The 18,868-nt window shown below is 46.1% G+C and overlaps 1 protein-coding gene across 2 annotated transcripts in view; it reads right to left on the bottom strand.

The window, feature by feature from the left end:
- The window catches only part of nbeal1 (neurobeachin-like 1), a 49,962-nt gene extending 33,188 nt beyond the window's left edge, over window positions 1-16,774 (bottom strand). Inside the window, exons 1-5 of one of the 2 annotated variants that reach the window (XM_052499946.1) lie at window positions 16,623-16,774; window positions 8,495-8,686; window positions 7,651-7,798; window positions 7,197-7,303; window positions 6,752-6,841 (exon numbers count right to left, since the gene is read on the bottom strand). In XM_052499946.1, the coding sequence (XP_052355906.1) occupies window positions 6,752-6,841; window positions 7,197-7,303; window positions 7,651-7,798; window positions 8,495-8,686; window positions 16,623-16,736 (651 nt within the window). In that variant the 5' untranslated portion in view covers window positions 16,737-16,774. The remainder of the gene's footprint in view (window positions 1-6,751; window positions 6,842-7,196; window positions 7,304-7,650; window positions 7,799-8,494; window positions 8,687-16,622) is intronic. The other variant, XM_052499947.1, reaches the window with a different exon arrangement.
- Between the last annotated feature and the right edge of the window lie 2,094 nt (window positions 16,775-18,868).

Genomic DNA, 18,868 nt, shown 5'->3' with positions numbered 1-18,868 from the left:
GAGGATCTGTCCGTGGTGAAAGAAAATAAACAGAAAATAAAACCCACAGAAATATATAATGTCAGACAGATGTTCAGACCACCTCGGCCATGGACGTCCATCAAGACACTAGCCACGGCCTCCATGGTAACACAAGACAGATGAGGTGACAGCATTCCATTTGGAAACCCACATGACGCCAGCAGAGAAAACCAACAGGGAGGGAGGGAGGGGAAGATGTCATAAGGGAGGAAACAGAAGAGGGTAGAAGAATGACACGAGGAAAAGGAAAATTAATGAATGATGGGTAGCAACAAGAGAGAACAAGAGACCACTCCACGACAGGACAACTAGCTGATTAGTTCTTCTCATTGTACTGTAGCTTTGATCTGTAAACCAACAGTCTACTCTAAGTCTTTACTGCGTCATGGTGGTTTTACTGCGTCATGGTGGTTTTACTGCGTCATGGGGGTTTTAACTGCGTCATGGGGGTTTTAACGCGTCATGGGGGTTTTAATGCGTCATGGGGGTTTTACTGCGTCATGGGGGTTTTACTGCGTCATGGGGGTTTTAATGCGTCATGGGGGTTTTAATGCGTCATGGGGGTTTTACTGCGTCATGGGGTTTTACTGCGTCATGGGGGTTTTACTGCGTCATGGGGGTTTTACTGCGTCATGGGGGTTTTACTGCGTCATGGGGGTTTTACTGCGTCATGGGGGTTTTACTGCGTCATGGGGGTTTTAATGCGTCATGGGGGTTTTAATGCGTCATGGGGGTTTTAATGCGTCATGGGGGTTTTAATGCGTCATGGGGGTTTTAATGCGTCATGGGGGTTTTAATGCGTCATGGGGGTTTTAATGCGTCATGGGGGTTTTAATGCGTCATGGGGGTTTTAATGCGTGCACTGACAGTTATTTGATGTTTCACAAACTCGGCAAAAAAAAGAAGAAATGTCCGTTTTCAGGACCCTGTCTTTCGAAGATAATTCGTAAAAATCCAAATAACTTCACAGATCTTCATTGTAAAGGGTTTAAACACCGTTTCCCATGTTTTTTCAATGAACCATAAACAATGAATGAACATGCACCTGTGGAACGGTCGTTAAGACACTAACAGCTTACAGACGGTAGGCAATTAAGGTCAGTTAATAAAACACTAAAGAGGCCTTTCTACTGACTCTGAAAAACACCAAAAGAAAGATGCCTAGGGTCCCTGCTCATCTGCATGAACATGTCTTAGGCATGCTGCAAGGAGGCATGAGGACTGCAGATGTGGCCAGGGCAATAAATTGCAATGTCCGTACTGAGACACCTAAGACAGCTCTACAAGGAGACAGGACGGACAGCTGATCGTCCTCGCAGTGGCAGACCACGTGTAACAACACCTGCACAGGATTGGTACATCCAATCATCACACCTGCGGGACAGGTACAGGATGGCAACAACAACAACTGCCCGAGTTACACCAGAAACGCACAATCCCTCCATCAGTGCTCAGACTATCCGCAATAGGCTGAGAGAGGCTGGACTGAGGGCTTGTAGGCCTGTTGTAAGGCATGTCCTCACCAGGCATCACTGGCAACAACATTGCCTATGGGCACAAACCCACCGTCGCTGGACCAGACAGGACTGGCAAAAAGTGCTCTTCACTGACGAGTCACGGTTCTGTCTCACCAGGGGTGGATGGTCGGATTTGCATTTATCGTTGAAGGAATGAGTGTTACACAGAGGCCTGTACTCTGGAGCAGGAGGGTCCAGGGATGGGAAGACATCCTCCTCCCTCATGTGGTACCCTTCCTGCAGGCTCATCCTGACATGACCCCTGCAGCATGACAATGCCACCGGCCATACTGCTCATTCTGTGCGTGATTTCCTGCAAGACAAGGCCAGCGAAGAGGGCAGATCTCAATCCCATTGAGCACGTCTGGGACCCGTTGGATCGGAGGGTGAGGGCTAGGGACATTCCCTCCAGAAATGCCCAGGAACTTGCAGTGCCTTGGTGGAAGTGTGGGGTAACATCTCACAGAAAGAACTGGCAAATCCGGTGCAGTCCATGAGGAGATGCAATGTAGTTACTGACTGTTACTTTTGATTTTGACCCCCCGCCTTTGTTCAGGGACACATTATTCAATTTCTGTTAGTCACATGTCTGTGGAACTTGTTCAGTTTATGTCTCAGTTGTTGAATCTTGTTATGTTCATACAAATATTTACACATGTTAAGTTTGCTGAAAATAAACACAGTTGACAGTGAGAGAACGTTTCTTTTTTTGCTGAGTTAACAACAACAAAAATGTGCAGTGAAATGTGTTGTTTTACAGGGTCAGCCATAGTAGTAAGGCATCCCTGTTTACAGGGTCAGCCATAGTAGTAAGGCATCCCTGTTTACAGGGTCAGCCATAGTAGTAAGGCATCCCTGTTTACAGGGTCAGCCATAGTAGTAAGGCACCCCTGTTTACAGGGTCAGCCATAGTAGTAAGGCATCCCTGTTTACAGGGTCAGCCATAGTAGTAAGGCATCCCTGTTTACAGGGTCAGCCATAGTAGTAAGGCATCCCTGTTTACAGGGTCAGCCATAGTAGTAAGGCATCCCTGTTTACAGGGTCAGCCATAGTAGTAAGGCATCCCTGTTTACAGGGTCAGCCATAGTAGTAAGGCACCCCTGTTTACAGGGTCAGCCATAGTAGTAAGGCATCCCTGTTTACAGGGTCAGCCATAGTAGTAAGGCATCCCTGTTTACAGGGTCAGCCATAGTAGTAAGGCACCCCTGTTTACAGGGTCAGCCATAGTAGTAAGGCATCCCTGGAGCAATACAGGGTCAGCCATAGTAGTAAGGCATCCCTGGAGCAATACAGGGTCAGCCATAGTAGTAAGGCATCCCTGTTTACAGGGTCAGCCATAGTAGTAAGGCACCCCTGTTTACAGGGTCAGCCATAGTAGTAAGGCATCCCTGTTTACAGGGTCAGCCATAGTAGTAAGGCATCCCTGTTTACAGGGTCAGCCATAGTAGTAAGGCACCCCTGTTTACAGGGTCAGCCATAGTAGTAAGGCATCCCTGTTTACAGGGTCAGCCATAGTAGTAAGGCATCCCTGTTTACAGGGTCAGCCATAGTAGTAAGGCATCCCTGTTTACAGGGTCAGCCATAGTAGTAAGGCATCCCTGTTTACAGGGTCAGCCATAGTAGTAAGGCATCCCTGTTTACAGGGTCAGCCATAGTAGTAAGGCACCCCTGTTTACAGGGTCAGCCATAGTAGTAAGGCACCCCTGTTTACAGGGTCAGCCATAGTAGTAAGGCACCCCTGTTTACAGGGTCAGCCATAGTAGTAAGGCATCCCTGTTTACAGGGTCAGCCATAGTAGTAAGGCACCCCTGGAACAATACAGGGTCAGCCATAGTAGTAAGGCACCCCTGGAGCAATACAGGGTCAGCCATAGTAGTAAGGCATCCCTGGAGCAATACAGGGTCAGCCATAGTAGTAAGGCATCCCTGGAGCAATACAGGGTCAGCCATAGTAGTAAGGCAATCCCTGTTTACAGGGTCAGCCATAGTAGTAAGGCACCCCTGGAGCAATACAGGGTCAGCCATAGTAGTAAGGCACCCCTGGAGCAATACAGGGTCAGCCATAGTAGTAAGGCATCCCTGTTTACAGGGTCAGCCATAGTAGTAAGGCATCCCTGTTTACAGGGTCAGCCATAGTAGTAAGGCACCCCTGGAGCAATACAGGGTCAGCCATAGTAGTAAGGCATCCCTGTTTACAGGGTCAGCCATAGTAGTAAGGCATCCCTGTTTACAGGGTCAGCCATAGTAGTAAGGCACCCCTATTTACAGGGTCAGCCATAGTAGTAAGGCATCCCTGTTTACAGGGTCAGCCATAGTAGTAAGGCACCCCTGTTTACAGGGTCAGCCATAGTAGTAAGGCATCCCTGTTTACAGGGTCAGCCATAGTAGTAAGGCACCCCTGTTTACAGGGTCAGCCATAGTAGTAAGGCATCCCTGGAGCAATACAGGGTCAGCCATAGTAGTAAGGCATCCCTGTTTACAGGGTCAGCCATAGTAGTAAGGCACCCCTGTTTACAGGGTCAGCCATAGTAGTAAGGCATCCCTGTTTACAGGGTCAGCCATAGTAGTAAGGCATCCCTGGAGCAATACAGGGTCAGCCATAGTAGTAAGGCATCCCTGTTTACAGGGTCAGCCATAGTAGTAAGGCACCCCTGGAGCAATACAGGGTCAGCCATAGTAGTAAGGCACCCCTGGAGCAATACAGGGTCAGCCATAGTAGTAAGGCACCCCTGGAGCAATACAGGGTCAGCCATAGTAGTAAGGCATCCCTGTTTACAGGGTCAGCCATAGTAGTAAGGCATCCCTGTTTACAGGGTCAGCCATAGTAGTAAGGCATCCCTGTTTACAGGGTCAGCCATAGTAGTGTGGCACCCTGTTTACAGGGTCAGCCATAGTAGTTGGCATCCCTGTTTACAGGGTCAGCCATAGTAGTAAGGCACCCCTGTTTACAGGGTCAGCCATAGTAGTAAGGCATCCCTGTTTACAGGGTCAGCCATAGTAGTAAGGCATCCCTGTTTACAGGGTCAGCCATAGTAGTAAGGCACCCTGTTTACAGGGTCAGCCATAGTAGTAAGGCATCCCTGTTTACAGGGTCAGCCATAGTAGTAAGGCATCCCTGTTTACAGGGTCAGCCATAGTAGTAAGGCATCCCTGTTTACAGGGTCAGCCATAGTAGTAAGGCATCCCTGTTTACAGGGTCAGCCATAGTAGTAAGGCATCCCTGTTTACAGGGTCAGCCATAGTAGTAAGGCATCCCTGTTTACAGGGTCAGCCATAGTAGTAAGGCATCCCTGTTTACAGGGTCAGCCATAGTAGTAAGGCATCCCTGTTTACAGGGTCAGCCATAGTAGTAAGGCACCCCTGTTTACAGGGTCAGCCATAGTAGTAAGGCACCCCTGTTTACAGGGTCAGCCATAGTAGTAAGGCACCCCTGTTTACAGGGTCAGCCATAGTAGTAAGGCACCCCTGTTTACAGGGTCAGCCATAGTAGTAAGGCATCCCTGTTTACAGGGTCAGCCATAGTAGTAAGGCACCCCTGTTTACAGGGTCAGCCATAGTAGTAAGGCATCCCTGTTTACAGGGTCAGCCATAGTAGTAAGGCATCCCTGTTTACAGGGTCAGCCATAGTAGTAAGGCATCCCTGTTTACAGGGTCAGCCATAGTAGTAAGGCATCCCTGTTTACAGGGTCAGCCATAGTAGTAAGGCACCCCTGTTTACAGGGTCAGCCATAGTAGTAAGGCATCCCTGTTTACAGGGTCAGCCATAGTAGTAAGGCATCCCTGTTTACAGGGTCAGCCATAGTAGTAAGGCATCCCTGTTTACAGGGTCAGCCATAGTAGTAAGGCATCCCTGTTTACAGGGTCAGCCATAGTAGTAAGGCATCCCTGTTTACAGGGTCAGCCATAGTAGTAAGGCATCCCTGTTTACAGGGTCAGCCATAGTAGTAAGGCATCCCTGTTTACAGGGTCAGCCATAGTAGTAAGGCATCCCTGTTTACAGGGTCAGCCATAGTAGTAAGGCATCCCTGTTTACAGGGTCAGCCATAGTAGTAAGGCATCCCTGTTTACAGGGTCAGCCATAGTAGTAAGGCATCCCTGTTTACAGGGTCAGCCATAGTAGTAAGGCATCCCTGTTTACAGGGTCAGCCATAGTAGTAAGGCATCCCTGTTTACAGGGTCAGCCATAGTAGTAAGGCATCCCTGGAGAAAACTAGGGTTAAGTACGATCCTCAAGGACACAGACAGATTTTTCACCTTCACGGGTCCAACAATCTTTCATTGTGTGTGTGTGTGTGTGTGTCTCTCAGGTTGGGTAATAAAACAAGACATGTCTGTGGACTGTAAGGAAAATGGATGAATAAAGTATTTCCTCTTCATTCATTCATTCCGCAGCTGACCTATAGGAGAGGAGACAGCATAGGTCTGACTGTGGTCAGGTTGCTAGGTAACCAGGTAACCATGGGTGGCCATTACACAGTCGGAGTATCGGATTACAGGTGCTCAAACTCTGCCTTACTACAAAGGAATACTTTGTAGAGTGTGTCAAATCACCTGGCCGCATGATAACCAGACCAACAGGTGAGTGTCTGCCTACAGATGATTCACTACAGGTGAGTCTTTGTGACTAAAGCACATTATAGACCAAGAGACACACTACATACCACTGTATGTCAAGAGAACACTGCATAACTACATTAAAGGGTACCAGTGAGTGTTTGTGAGTGCAGGGGAGGCCAGGTGAATAACACTGAACAGGGGGGACGGTTTGACCACACACTGCAGGTGATGTTGTTGCCTTTTGGAGATCGGGCTACATTCTGTAAAAGTTACTTTGAAGTATTTTCAGACAAATGTTACGGTAAAGACTGCTTAATTGATTGAATTACAGCTTGATAGACTGCTTGATTGATTGAATGACAGATTGACAGCTTAATTGATTGACAGTTTGATAGACCACTGAATTGATTGATTGCTTGATTGAGTAACTGCTTAATTTATTGAATGACAGCTTGAGAGACAGCTTAATGTATTGATTGATTGACTGCTTGATTGAGTGACTGCTTAATTGATTGATTGATATTGATTGTTTCTGACTACAGGGCAGCACAGATGTACATCTTGTCATGGAGTGGCCATCTTGACGGGGATGGCGGTGACGATAGCATGAGTGACGGTGGTGGCGTGAGTGACGGTGGTGACAGGGTGGCAGTATACCTGGGTGTCACTCTCTCCTGTCACTGTCAGTAACCTGTTGGTGAAATCTTTCTGGTCCTTCTCTGCTGTCGTGCACCTAGCATTAACCAGCTGTAGAGTTGAACCAACAACAGGACGTGGTGAGGGGGGGGCAGGGTGAGGGAGAGAGAAAAGAGTGGTGGATGGGGGTCAGAAGGTAAAGGTTGTGACTCACAGAGGGGCTGGGTGGGGGAGGGTTAGTGGTACCTAAGTGCTCCAGCACTAAGTGGGGAGGTAAAGTCATAACATGCACAGTGAGCCTGTGTTGAAAGGCTCACACACAGTGTAAGGTAACACTATGCTTCCTAGACAGAGTTACCTTGATACGCTGAGGAAAAACACACACAGTAAACAGTAGGCTAAGACACGCCTCCCCCCCAATCCTCATGTTCAACGTCCTTTGTGCCAGGGCTGAGCGAGACCATACCTTGCTGTTCTGTAGGAGGCGTGTCAGGTGCTCGAAGCAGTTGCTGTTGAGGAAGATGGCCTGCAGGACGGGACGGTCCGAACACAGGAACATATCCCTGATAGTGTCTGGAGGTCACAGACACAGGAGAAGAAGAAAAGGGGAATGGGATATGAGAGAGCGATAAGGGGAAAGAGAGAAAGAGAGGAGAGAGCGAGAGCCTTCATAAACTATTTATAAAGGCCTCTCTCTAAGTGCTTCATAAATCATGGAAATCAGAAGTCAGGTGACAGTGGTCAACACTCAACCTATACTAGGTGCTAGTGGTAATGTAAGTAGTTCAGTAAACCACACTGGTATAAAGAGTAACCTTGTCTGAGACTTGTGTTAGCTTCCTCAGCTAATGCCTAGGCTTTAGCTCAGTGGGCTATTGCAGCTTTGTGGCGTACATGACAATCCGGGTTCGGTCACTCACCTAGCATGTGCACCTGCAGCGCTACGAAGCGGCTCTCCCAGTGGCGGCCCAGCACCTTATGACCTTTGACCCCTTGCTGCACGGCCGCTGCTGCCGGATCAGAGTTGAGCAGTTTGAAGTAGTTCTCCAGCACCGAGCCGATCTCCACCTGTATGAATGAAGGAATGTTATTTTATTACATTTCAAATAAGCTACATTAGCAAATCGATTCAGCCAATTGAAATCAACAATATACACGTTAATTTAAAAAATCTGAAGATAAAAACATTATAAAGTCAACCATCTGGCTCTTGTCAGAACAACACCTTCTTCCCGAAATAGTGTGAGTATATATTACGTTGTCTGAAGAGATAGCATCAACTCTAACTTTATCTTGGTTTGTGCTTGTGACTTTGACCTCCTCAGACCAATTGGCAGTACTCCCAGAACATTGTTCTGGGAAGCAAAAAGAGTATCCCAGTTTCAAGGTCTCAGTTTGTAAAGAAGAAGCCTCATCAGTCACATGCAGAAACCAACGTTAATGAATAATGTAAATCATGCTTTATGACTTGTTTGCATAGCAGTACACACACACACACACACACACACACACACACACACACACACACACGCACACACGCACACACACACGCACACACACACACCTGGTCACTCTAAAAGCACTGACCTGTTTACATTAATATGAAATTGTATTCTATTACTATCATGAATGATTCGATTTTTTAAACTATGATTTGTGAAAGTTCCTAAACTATTGTTAACTGCAATTTATTGAGCTGTGAAAAGAAAAACCAATCTATGTTAAAAAATATATATATATATATATATATATAATTCTCGTGACCTGGCGTTGGTCTGAGCTGCTGGCCAGGAGGGAGTGGACCACCTCCCTCAGACAGCCCAAGGTGAGCAGGGACTTCCGGTCTGGAGCCTCACTGTCCCAGTCCTCCCCGTCCATGTCTCCACCCTCATAGTCCCCCAGCACACGCAGCAGAACCTCCATGGTGGCTGGGGAGATGGCTAGTAGAGCATTACGCTGTGGAGGGAGGGAGGGAGCCTTCATAAACGCTTTCTACGGCCTCGACATGCTTCAGAAAGCATTCACAAGCAGATGTCCTGCTACAGTTTAAAGGATGGTAGGTATATACCACTAAATGTCCTGCTACAGTTTAAAGGATGGTATATACCACTAAATGTCCTGCTACAGTTTAAAGGATGGTTATATACCACTAAATGTCCTGCTACAGTTTAAAGGATGGTTATATACCACTAAATGTCCTGCTACAGTTTAAAGGATGGTTATATACCACTAAATGTCCTGCTACAGTTTAAAGGATGGTTATATACCACTAAATGTCCTGCTACAGTTTAAAGGATGGTAGGTATATACCACTAAATGTCCTGCTACAGTTTAAAGGATGGTATATACCACTAAATGTCCTGCTACAGTTTAAAAGATGGTTATATACCACTAAATGTCCTGCTACAGTTTAAAGGGTGGTTATATACCACTAAATGTCCTGCTACAGTTTAAAGGATGGTTATATACCACTAAATGTCCTGCTACAGTTTAAAGGATGGTTATATACCACTAAATGTCCTGCTACAGTTTAAAGGATGGTTATATACCACTAAATGTCCTGCTACAGTTTAAAGGATGGTAGGTATATACCACTAAATGTCCTGCTACAGTTTAAAGGATGGTATATACCACTAAATGTCCTGCTACAGTTTAAAGGATGGTTATATACCACTAAATGTCCTGCTACAGTTTAAAGGGTGGTTATATACCACTAAATGTCCTGCTACAGTTTAAAGGATGGTTATATACCACTAAATGTCCTGCTACAGTTTAAAGGATGGTTATATACCACTAAATGTCCTGCTACAGTTTAAAGGATGGTTATATACCACTAAATGTCCTGCTACAGTTTAAAGGATGGTTATATACCACTAAATGTCCTGCTACAGTTTAAAGATGGTTATATACCACTAAATGTCCTGCTACAGTTTAAAGGATGGTTATATACCACTAAATGTCCTGCTACAGTTTAAAGGATGGTTATATACCACTAAATGTCCTGTTATATACCACAAATGTAGGCAGTTTAAAGGATGGTTATATACCACTAAATGTCCTGCTACAGTTTAAAGGATGGTTATATACCACTAAATGTCCTGCTACAGTTTAAAGGATGGTTATATACCACTAAATGTCCTGCTACAGTTTAAAGGATGGTAGGTATATACCACTAAATGTCCTGCTACAGTTTAAAGGATGGTAGGTATATACCACTAAATGTCCTGCTACAGTTTAAAGGGTGGTTATATACCACTAAATGTCCTGCTACAGTTTAAAGGATGGTTATATACCACTAAATGTCCTGCTACAGTTTAAAGGATGGTTATATACCACTAAATGTCCTGCTACAGTTTAAAGGATGGTTATAGACCACTAAATGTCCTGCTACAGTTTAAAGGATGGTATAGACCACTAAATGTCCTGCTACAGTTTAAAGGATGGTTATATACCACTAAATGTCCTGCTACAGTTTAAAGGATGGTATAGACCACTAAATGTCCTGCTACAGTTTAAAGGATGGTTATATACCACTAAATGTCCTGCTACAGTTTAAAGGATGGTATATACCACTAAATGTCCTGCTACAGTTTAAAGGATGGTTATATACCACTAAATGTCCTGCTACAGTTTAAAGGATGGTTATATACCACTAAATGTCCTGCTACAGTTTAAAGGATGGTATAGACCACTAAATGTCCTGCTACAGTTTAAAGGATGGTATAGACCACTAATTGTCCTGCTACAGTTTAAAGGATGGTTATATACCACTAAATGTCCTGCTACAGTTTAAAGGATGGTATATACCACTAAATGTCCTGCTACAGTTTAAAGGATGGTTATATACCACTAAATGTCCTGCTACAGTTTAAAGGATGGTATAGACCACTAAATGTCCTGCTACAGTTTAAATGACTGGAATGAAATGCAAAAATCACTGAAGCGGGAGATATATCTCCCTCTCTAATTTTAAGCATCAGCTGTCAGAGCAGCTTACCCATCACTGTACCTGTACACAGCCAATCTGTAAATAGCACATCCAACTACCTCATCCCCATATTATTACTTACCATCTTGCTCTTTTGCACATCATTATCTGCGCAACGATCACTCCAGTGTTAATGCTAAATTGTAATTATTTAGCCTCTAGCGCCTATTATTTAACCTCCCTACATTTGCACACACTGTACATAGAATTTTCTATTGTGTTATTGACTGTACGTTTGTTTATGTCTAACTCTGTTGTTTTTGTCGCACTGCTTTGCTTTATCTTGGCCAGGTAGCAGTTGGAAATGGTTAACTGGTTAAATAAAAAAATAAAGCCTTCAATTGTTCTCATGTGGCAAACATTACTTTATATGCTGGGATAGTGTAGGGTCACATGACTTTATATGCTGGGATAGTGTAGGGTCACATGACTTTATATGCTGGGATAGTGTAGGGTCACATGACTTTATATGCTGGGATAGTGTAGGGTCACATGACTTTATATGCTGTGATGGTGTAGGGTCACATGACTTTATATGCTGGGATGGTGTAGGGTCACATGACTTTATATGCTGGGATAGTGTAGGGTCACATGACTTTATATGCTGGGATAGTGTAGGGTCACATGACTTTATATGCTGGGATGGTGTAGGGTCACATGACTTTATATGCTGGGATGGTGTAGGGTCACATGACTTTATATGCTGGGATGGTGTAGGGTCACATGACTTTATATGCTGGATGGTGTAGGGTCACATGACTTTATATGCTGTGATTTATATGTGTACATGACTTTATATGCTGGGATGGTGTAGGGTCACATGACTTTATATGCTGTGATGGTGTAGGGTCACATGACTTTATATGCTGTGATGGTGTAGGGTCACATGACTTTATATGCTGTGATGGTGTAGGGTCACATGACTTTATATGCTGGGATGGTGTAGGGTCACATGACTTTATATGCTGGGATGGTGTAGGGTCACATGACTTTATATGCTGGGATGGTGTAGGGTCACATGACTTTATATGCTGTGATGGTGTAGGGTCACATGACTTTATATGCTGGGATGGTGTAGGGTCACATGACTTTATATGCTGGGATAGTGTAGGGTCACATGACTTTATATGCTGTGATGGTGTAGGGTCACATGACTTTATATGCTGTGAGGGTCACATGACTTTATATGTGTAGGTGTCACATGACTTTATATGCTGGGATAGTGTAGGGTCACATGACACATTTTTATATGCTGGGATGGTGTAGGGTCACATGACTTTATATGCTGTGATGGTGTAGGGTCACATGACTTTATATGCTGTGATGGTGTAGGGTCACATGACTTTATATGCTGGGATGTGTAGGACTTTATATGCTGGGACATGTAGGGTCACATGACTTTATATGCTGGGATGGTGTAGGGTCACATGACTTTATATGCTGGGATGGTGTAGGGTCACATGACTTTATATGCTGGGATGGTGTAGGGTCACATGACTTTATATGCTGGGATGGTGTAGGGTCACATGACTTTATATGCTGGGATGGTGTAGGGTCACATGATATGCTGGGATTGTAGGGTCACATGACTTTATATGCTGGATAGTGTAGGGTCACATGACTTTATATGCTGGGATGGTGTAGGGTCACATGACTTTATATGCTGTGATGGTGTAGGGTCACATGACTTTATATGCTGGGATGGTGTAGGGTCACATGACTTTATATGCTGTGATGGTGTAGGGTCACATGACTTTATATGCTGGATGGTGTAGGGTCACATGACTTTATATGCTGTGATAGTGTAGGGTCACATGACTTTATATGCTGTGATGGTGTAGGGTCACATGACTTTATATGCTGTGATGGTGTAGGGTCACATGACTTTATATGCTGGGATGGTGTAGGGTCACATGACTTTATATGCTGTGATGGTGTAGGGTCACATGACTTTATATGCTGTGATGGTGTAGGGTCACATGACTTTATATGCTGTGATGGTGTAGGGTCACATGACTTTATATGCTGTGATGGTGTAGGGTCACATGTAGGGTCACATGACTTTATATGCTGGGATGGTGTAGGGTCACATGACTTTATATGCTGGGATGGTGTAGGGTCACATGACTTTCTTTATATGCTGGGATGGTGTAGGGTCACATGACTTTATATGCTGTGATGGTGTAGGGTCACATGACTTTATATGCTGGGATGGTGTAGGGTCATATGACTTTATATGCTGGGATAGTGTAGGGTCACATGACTTTATATGCTGTGATGGTGTAGGGTCACATGACTTTATATGCTGGGATAGTGTAGGGTCACATGACTTTATATGCTGGGATAGTGTAGGGTCACATGACTTTATATGCTGGGATGGTGTAGGGTCACATGACTTTATATGCTGTGATGGTGTAGGGTCACATGACTTTATATGCTGTGATGGTGTAGGGTCACATGACTTTATATGCTGTGATGGTGTAGGGTCACATGACTTTATATGCTGGGATGGTGTAGGGTCACATGACTTTCTTTATATGCTGGGATGGTGTAGGGTCACATGACTTTATATGCTGTGATGGTGTAGGGTCACATGACTTTATATGCTGGGGTGTAGGGTCATGACTTTATATGCTGTATGGTGTAGGGTCACATGACTTTATATATGCACATGACTTTATATGCTGGATGGTGTAGGGTCACATGACTTTATATGCTGTGATGGTGTAGGGTCACATGACTTTATATGCTGGGATGGTGTAGGGTCACATGACTTTATATGCTGTGATGGTGTAGGGTCACATGACTTTATATGCTGTGATGGTGTAGGGTCACATGACTTTATATGCTGTGATGGTGTAGGGTCACATGACTTTATATGCTGGGATAGTGTAGGGTCACATGACTTTATATGCTGGGATGGTGTAGGGTCACATGACTTTATATGCTGTGATGGTGTAGGGTCACATGACTTTATATGCTGTGATGGTGTAGGGTCACATGACTTTATATGCTGTGATGGTGTAGGGTCACATGACTTTATATGCTGTGGGTGTATGGTGTAGGGTCACATGACTTTATATGCTGGGATGGTGTAGGGTCACATGACTTTATATGCTGTGATGGTGTAGGGTCACATGACTTTATATGCTGTGATGGTGTAGGGTCACATGACTTTATATGCTGTGATGGTGTAGGGTCACATGACTTTATATGCTGGGATGGTGTAGGGTCACATGACTTTATATGCTGGGATAGTGTAGGGTCACATGACTTTATATGCTGTGATGGTGTAGGGTCACATGACTTTATATGCTGTGATGGTGTAGGGTCACATGACTTTATATGCTGGGATGGTGTAGGGTCACATGACTTTATATGCTGGGATGGTGTAGGGTCACATTACTTTATATGCTGGATGGTGTAGGGTCACATGACTTTATATGTATGGTGTAGGGTCACATGACTTTATATGCTGTGATGGTGTAGGGTCACATGACTTTATATGCTGGGATAGTGTAGGGTCACATGACTTTATATGCTGGGATGGTGTAGGGTCACATGACTTTATATGCTGGGATAGTGTAGGGTCACATGACTTTATATGCTGTGATGGTGTAGGGTCACATGACTTTTTATATGCTGGGATGGTGTAGGGTCACATGACTTTATATGCTGTGATGGTGTAGGGTCACATGACTTTATATGCTGTGATGGTGTAGGGTCACATGACTTTATATGCTGTGATGGTGTAGGGTCACATTTTTATATGCTGTGATGGTGTAGGGTCACATGACTTTATATGCTGTGATGGTGTAGGGTCACATGACTTTATATGCTGGTGTAGGGTAGACTTTATATGCTGTATGGTGTCACATGACTTTATATGCTGGGATGGTGTAGGGTCACATGACTTTATATGCTGTGATGGTGTAGGGTCACATGACTTTATATGCTGTGATGGTGTAGGGTCACATGACTTTATATGCTGTGATGGTGTAGGGTCACATGACTTTATATGCTGGGATGGTGTAGGGTCACATGACTTTATATGCTGGTGTAGATGTGTAGGGTCACATGACTTTATATGCTGTGATGGTGTATGACTTTATATGTGTAGGGTCACATGACTTTATATGCTGTGATGGTGTAGGGTCACATGACTTTATATGCTGTGATGGTGTAGGGTCACATGACTTTATATGGTGTAGGGTCTGACTTTATATGATGGTGTAGGGTCACATGACTTTATATGCTGGGATGGTGTAGGGTCACATGACTTTATATGCTGGGATGGTGTAGGGTCACATGACTTTATATGCTGGGATGGTGTAGGGTCACATGACTTTATATGCTGGGATGGTGTAGGGTCACATGACTTTATATGCTGGGATGGTGTAGGGTCACATGACTTTATATGCTGGGATGGTGTAGGGTCACATGACTTTATATGCTGGGATGGTGTAGGGTCACATGACTTTATATGCTGGGATGGTGTGTAGGGTCACATGACTTTATATGCTGGATGGTGTAGGGTCACATGACTTTATATGCTGTGATGGTGTAGGGTCACATGACTTTATATGCTGTGATGGTGTAGGGTCACATGACTTTTTATATGCTGTGATGGTGTAGGGTCACATGACTTTATATGCTGGTGTAGGGTCACATGACTTTATATGCTGTGATGGTGTAGGGTCACATGACTTTATATGCTGTGATGGTGTAGGGTCACATGACTTTATATGCTGTGATGGTGTAGGGTCACATGACTTATATGCTGTGATGGTGTAGGGTCACATGACTTTATATGCTGGGATGGTGTAGGGTCACATGACTTTATATGCTGTGATGGTGTAGGGTCACATGACTTTATATGCTGTGATGGTGTAGGGTCACATGACTTTATATGCTGTGATGGTGTAGGGTCACATGACTTTATATGCTGGGATGGTGTAGGGTCACATGACTTTATATGCTGTGATGGTGTAGGGTCACATGACTTTATATGCTGTGATGGTGTAGGGTCACATGACTTTATATGCTGTGATGGTGTAGGGTCACATGACTTTATATGCTGTGATGGTGTAGGGTCACATGACTTTATATGCTGTGATGGTGTAGGGTCACATGACTTTATATGCTGTGATGGTGTAGGGTCATATGCTGTGATGACACATGACTTTATATGCTGTGATGGTGTAGGGTCACATGACTTTATATGCTGTGATGGTGTAGGGTCACATGACTTTATATGCTGTGATGGTGTAGGGTCACATGACTTTATATGCTGGGATGGTGTAGGGTCACATGACTTTATATGCTGGGATAGGGTCACATGACTTTATATGCTGTGTGTAGGGTCACATGACTTTATATGCTGTGATGGTGTAGGGTCACATGACTTTATATGCTGTGATGGTGTAGGGTCACATGACTTTATATGCTGGGATGGTGTAGGGTCACATGACTTAATATGCTGGGATAGTGTAGGGTCACATGACTTAATATGCTGTGATGGTGTAGGGTCACATTACTTTTTATGCTGGGATAGTGTAGGGTCACATGACTTTATATGCTGGGATAGTGTAGGGTCACATGACTTTATATGCTGGGATAGTGTAGGGTCACATGACTATATGCTGTGATGGTGTAGTGTCACATGACTTTATATGCTGTGATGGTGTAGTGTCACATGACTTTATATGCTGTGATGGTGTAGGGTCACATGACTTAATATGCTGTGATGTGTAGTGTCACATGACTTTATATACTGTGATGGTGTAGGGTCACATGACTTTATATACTGTGATAGTGTGTAGGGTGTAGGGGATAGTGTGTAGGGTGTAGGGGATAGTGTGTAGGGGATAGTGTAGGGTGAAAAGAGTGCATCTTGATTCTCACCTGTCCCCCTGCCACGATGGCTCCAAACAGGTGTAACAGACAGCATTTCAGACTGTCCTTAAGGTGTTCACTCTCCTGGAAGCACTCTGAAACACACACACAGTCAGTGGACATGGAACACTGTGGGTGTTTTGTTAACTATGCAAATATAACACCCACAACATGAGGCCAGTCTGGTCTGGTGCTGAGAGAACGGCCAATTGAATGGATCCATCTCAGTCTGGTGCTGAGAGAACAGCCTCTTGAATGGATCCCTCTCAGTCTGGTGCTGAGAGAACAGCCTCTTGAATGGATCCCTCTCAGTCTGGTGCTGAGAGAACAGCCTATTGAATGGCTCTATCTCAGTCTGGTGCTGAGAGAACAGCCTCTTGAACGGCTCCATCTCAGTCTGGTGTTGAGAGAACAGCCTCTTGAACGGCTCCATCTCAGTCTGGTGCTGAGAGAACAGCCTCTTGAATGGCTCTATCTCAGTCTGGTGCTGAGAGAACAGCCTCTTGAACGGCTCCATCTCAGTCTGGTGCTGAGAGAACAGCCTCTTGAACGGCTGCCTGTCTCGCTCATACAAACAGTACATTCATTCACTCACATGCACACAGTCGCACACGCCTCACACACACCGTGACATACATGCACACACACATGCCCACAGACACACAGTCTCTATCATGATCCCTTGGGGCCAGTGTGTTCAGTCATACATTAACTCATCTGTCAACACATCCCAGTGAGGAGCAGCAGCAGCATGGCCTCCCAGGTCAGCACCGTTCCCTCTACAGGCCAACCCCAGACAGAAGCAAACCAATCCCAGAGGGATAAAGCTAGGTCAGAACCAACGATCCCAGACAAGACAGATGGTCCCCCCACACACACCTCGTCCCCCCCCACACACACACACACACACACCTCGCCCCCCCACACACACACCCTCGTCCCCCCACACACACACACACACCTCGCCCCCCACACACACACACCTCGTCCCCCCCCACACACACACACACACACCTCGCCCCCCACACACACACACCTCGTCCCCCACACCCTCGTCCCCCACACACACACCCTCGTCCCCCACACACACACACCTCCCCCCCACACACACACACACACACACACCTCGTCCCCCGTCCCCACCTCGTCCCCACACACACACACACCTCGTCCCCACACACACACACACACACTCGTCCCCCACACACACACACACACACACCTCGTCCCCCACACACACACACACACGTCCCACACCCCCACACACACACACACCTCGTCCCCCACACACACACACCTCGTCCCCCACACACACACACACACCTCGTCCCCCCACACACACACACTCGTCCCCACACACACACACACACCTCGTCCCCCACACACACACACCTCGTCCCCCACACACACACACACACTCGTCCCCACACACACACACACCTCGTCCCCCACACACACACCTCGTCCCCCACACACCACACGTCCCCCACACCTCGTCCCCACACACACACCTCGTCCCCCACACACACACATCGTCCCCACACACACACACACACCTCGTCCCCCACACACACACACACACTCGTCCCCACACACACACCCCCACACACACGTCCCCACACACACACTCGTCCCCCACACACACCCTCGTCCCCCACACACACACACCACCGTCCCCACACACACACACCTCGTCCCCACACACACACCTCGTCCCCCACACACACACACACCCCACACACACACACACACACACACCTCGTCCCCCACACACACCTCGTCCCCCACACACACACACACCTCGTCCCCCACACACACACACACACACACACCTCGTCCCCCCACACACACACACACACCTCGTCCCCACACACACACACACACACGTCCCCACACACCACACACACACACACACACACACCTCGTCCCCCACACACACACACACCTCGTCCCCCCACACACCTCGTCCCCCACACACACACACACTCGTCCCCCACACACACACACACACACACCTCGTCCCCCACACACACACACACACTCGTCCCCCACACACACACACACACACCTCGTCCCCACACACACACACACACACACTCGTCCCCACACACACACACACACTCACCCCCACACACACACACACACACACCTCGTCCCCCACACACACACACACACCTCGTCCCCACACACACACACACCTCGTCCCCCACACACACACACACTCGTCCCCCACACACACACACCCCCACACACAC

This window comes from Oncorhynchus keta, chromosome 37 (assembly GCF_023373465.1).
Source record: "Oncorhynchus keta strain PuntledgeMale-10-30-2019 chromosome 37, Oket_V2, whole genome shotgun sequence".
NCBI lineage: Eukaryota > Metazoa > Chordata > Actinopteri > Salmoniformes > Salmonidae > Oncorhynchus > Oncorhynchus keta.
The sequence above is the reverse complement of the archived record's forward strand: the minus strand, read 5'-3'. Positions and strand labels throughout refer to the sequence as shown.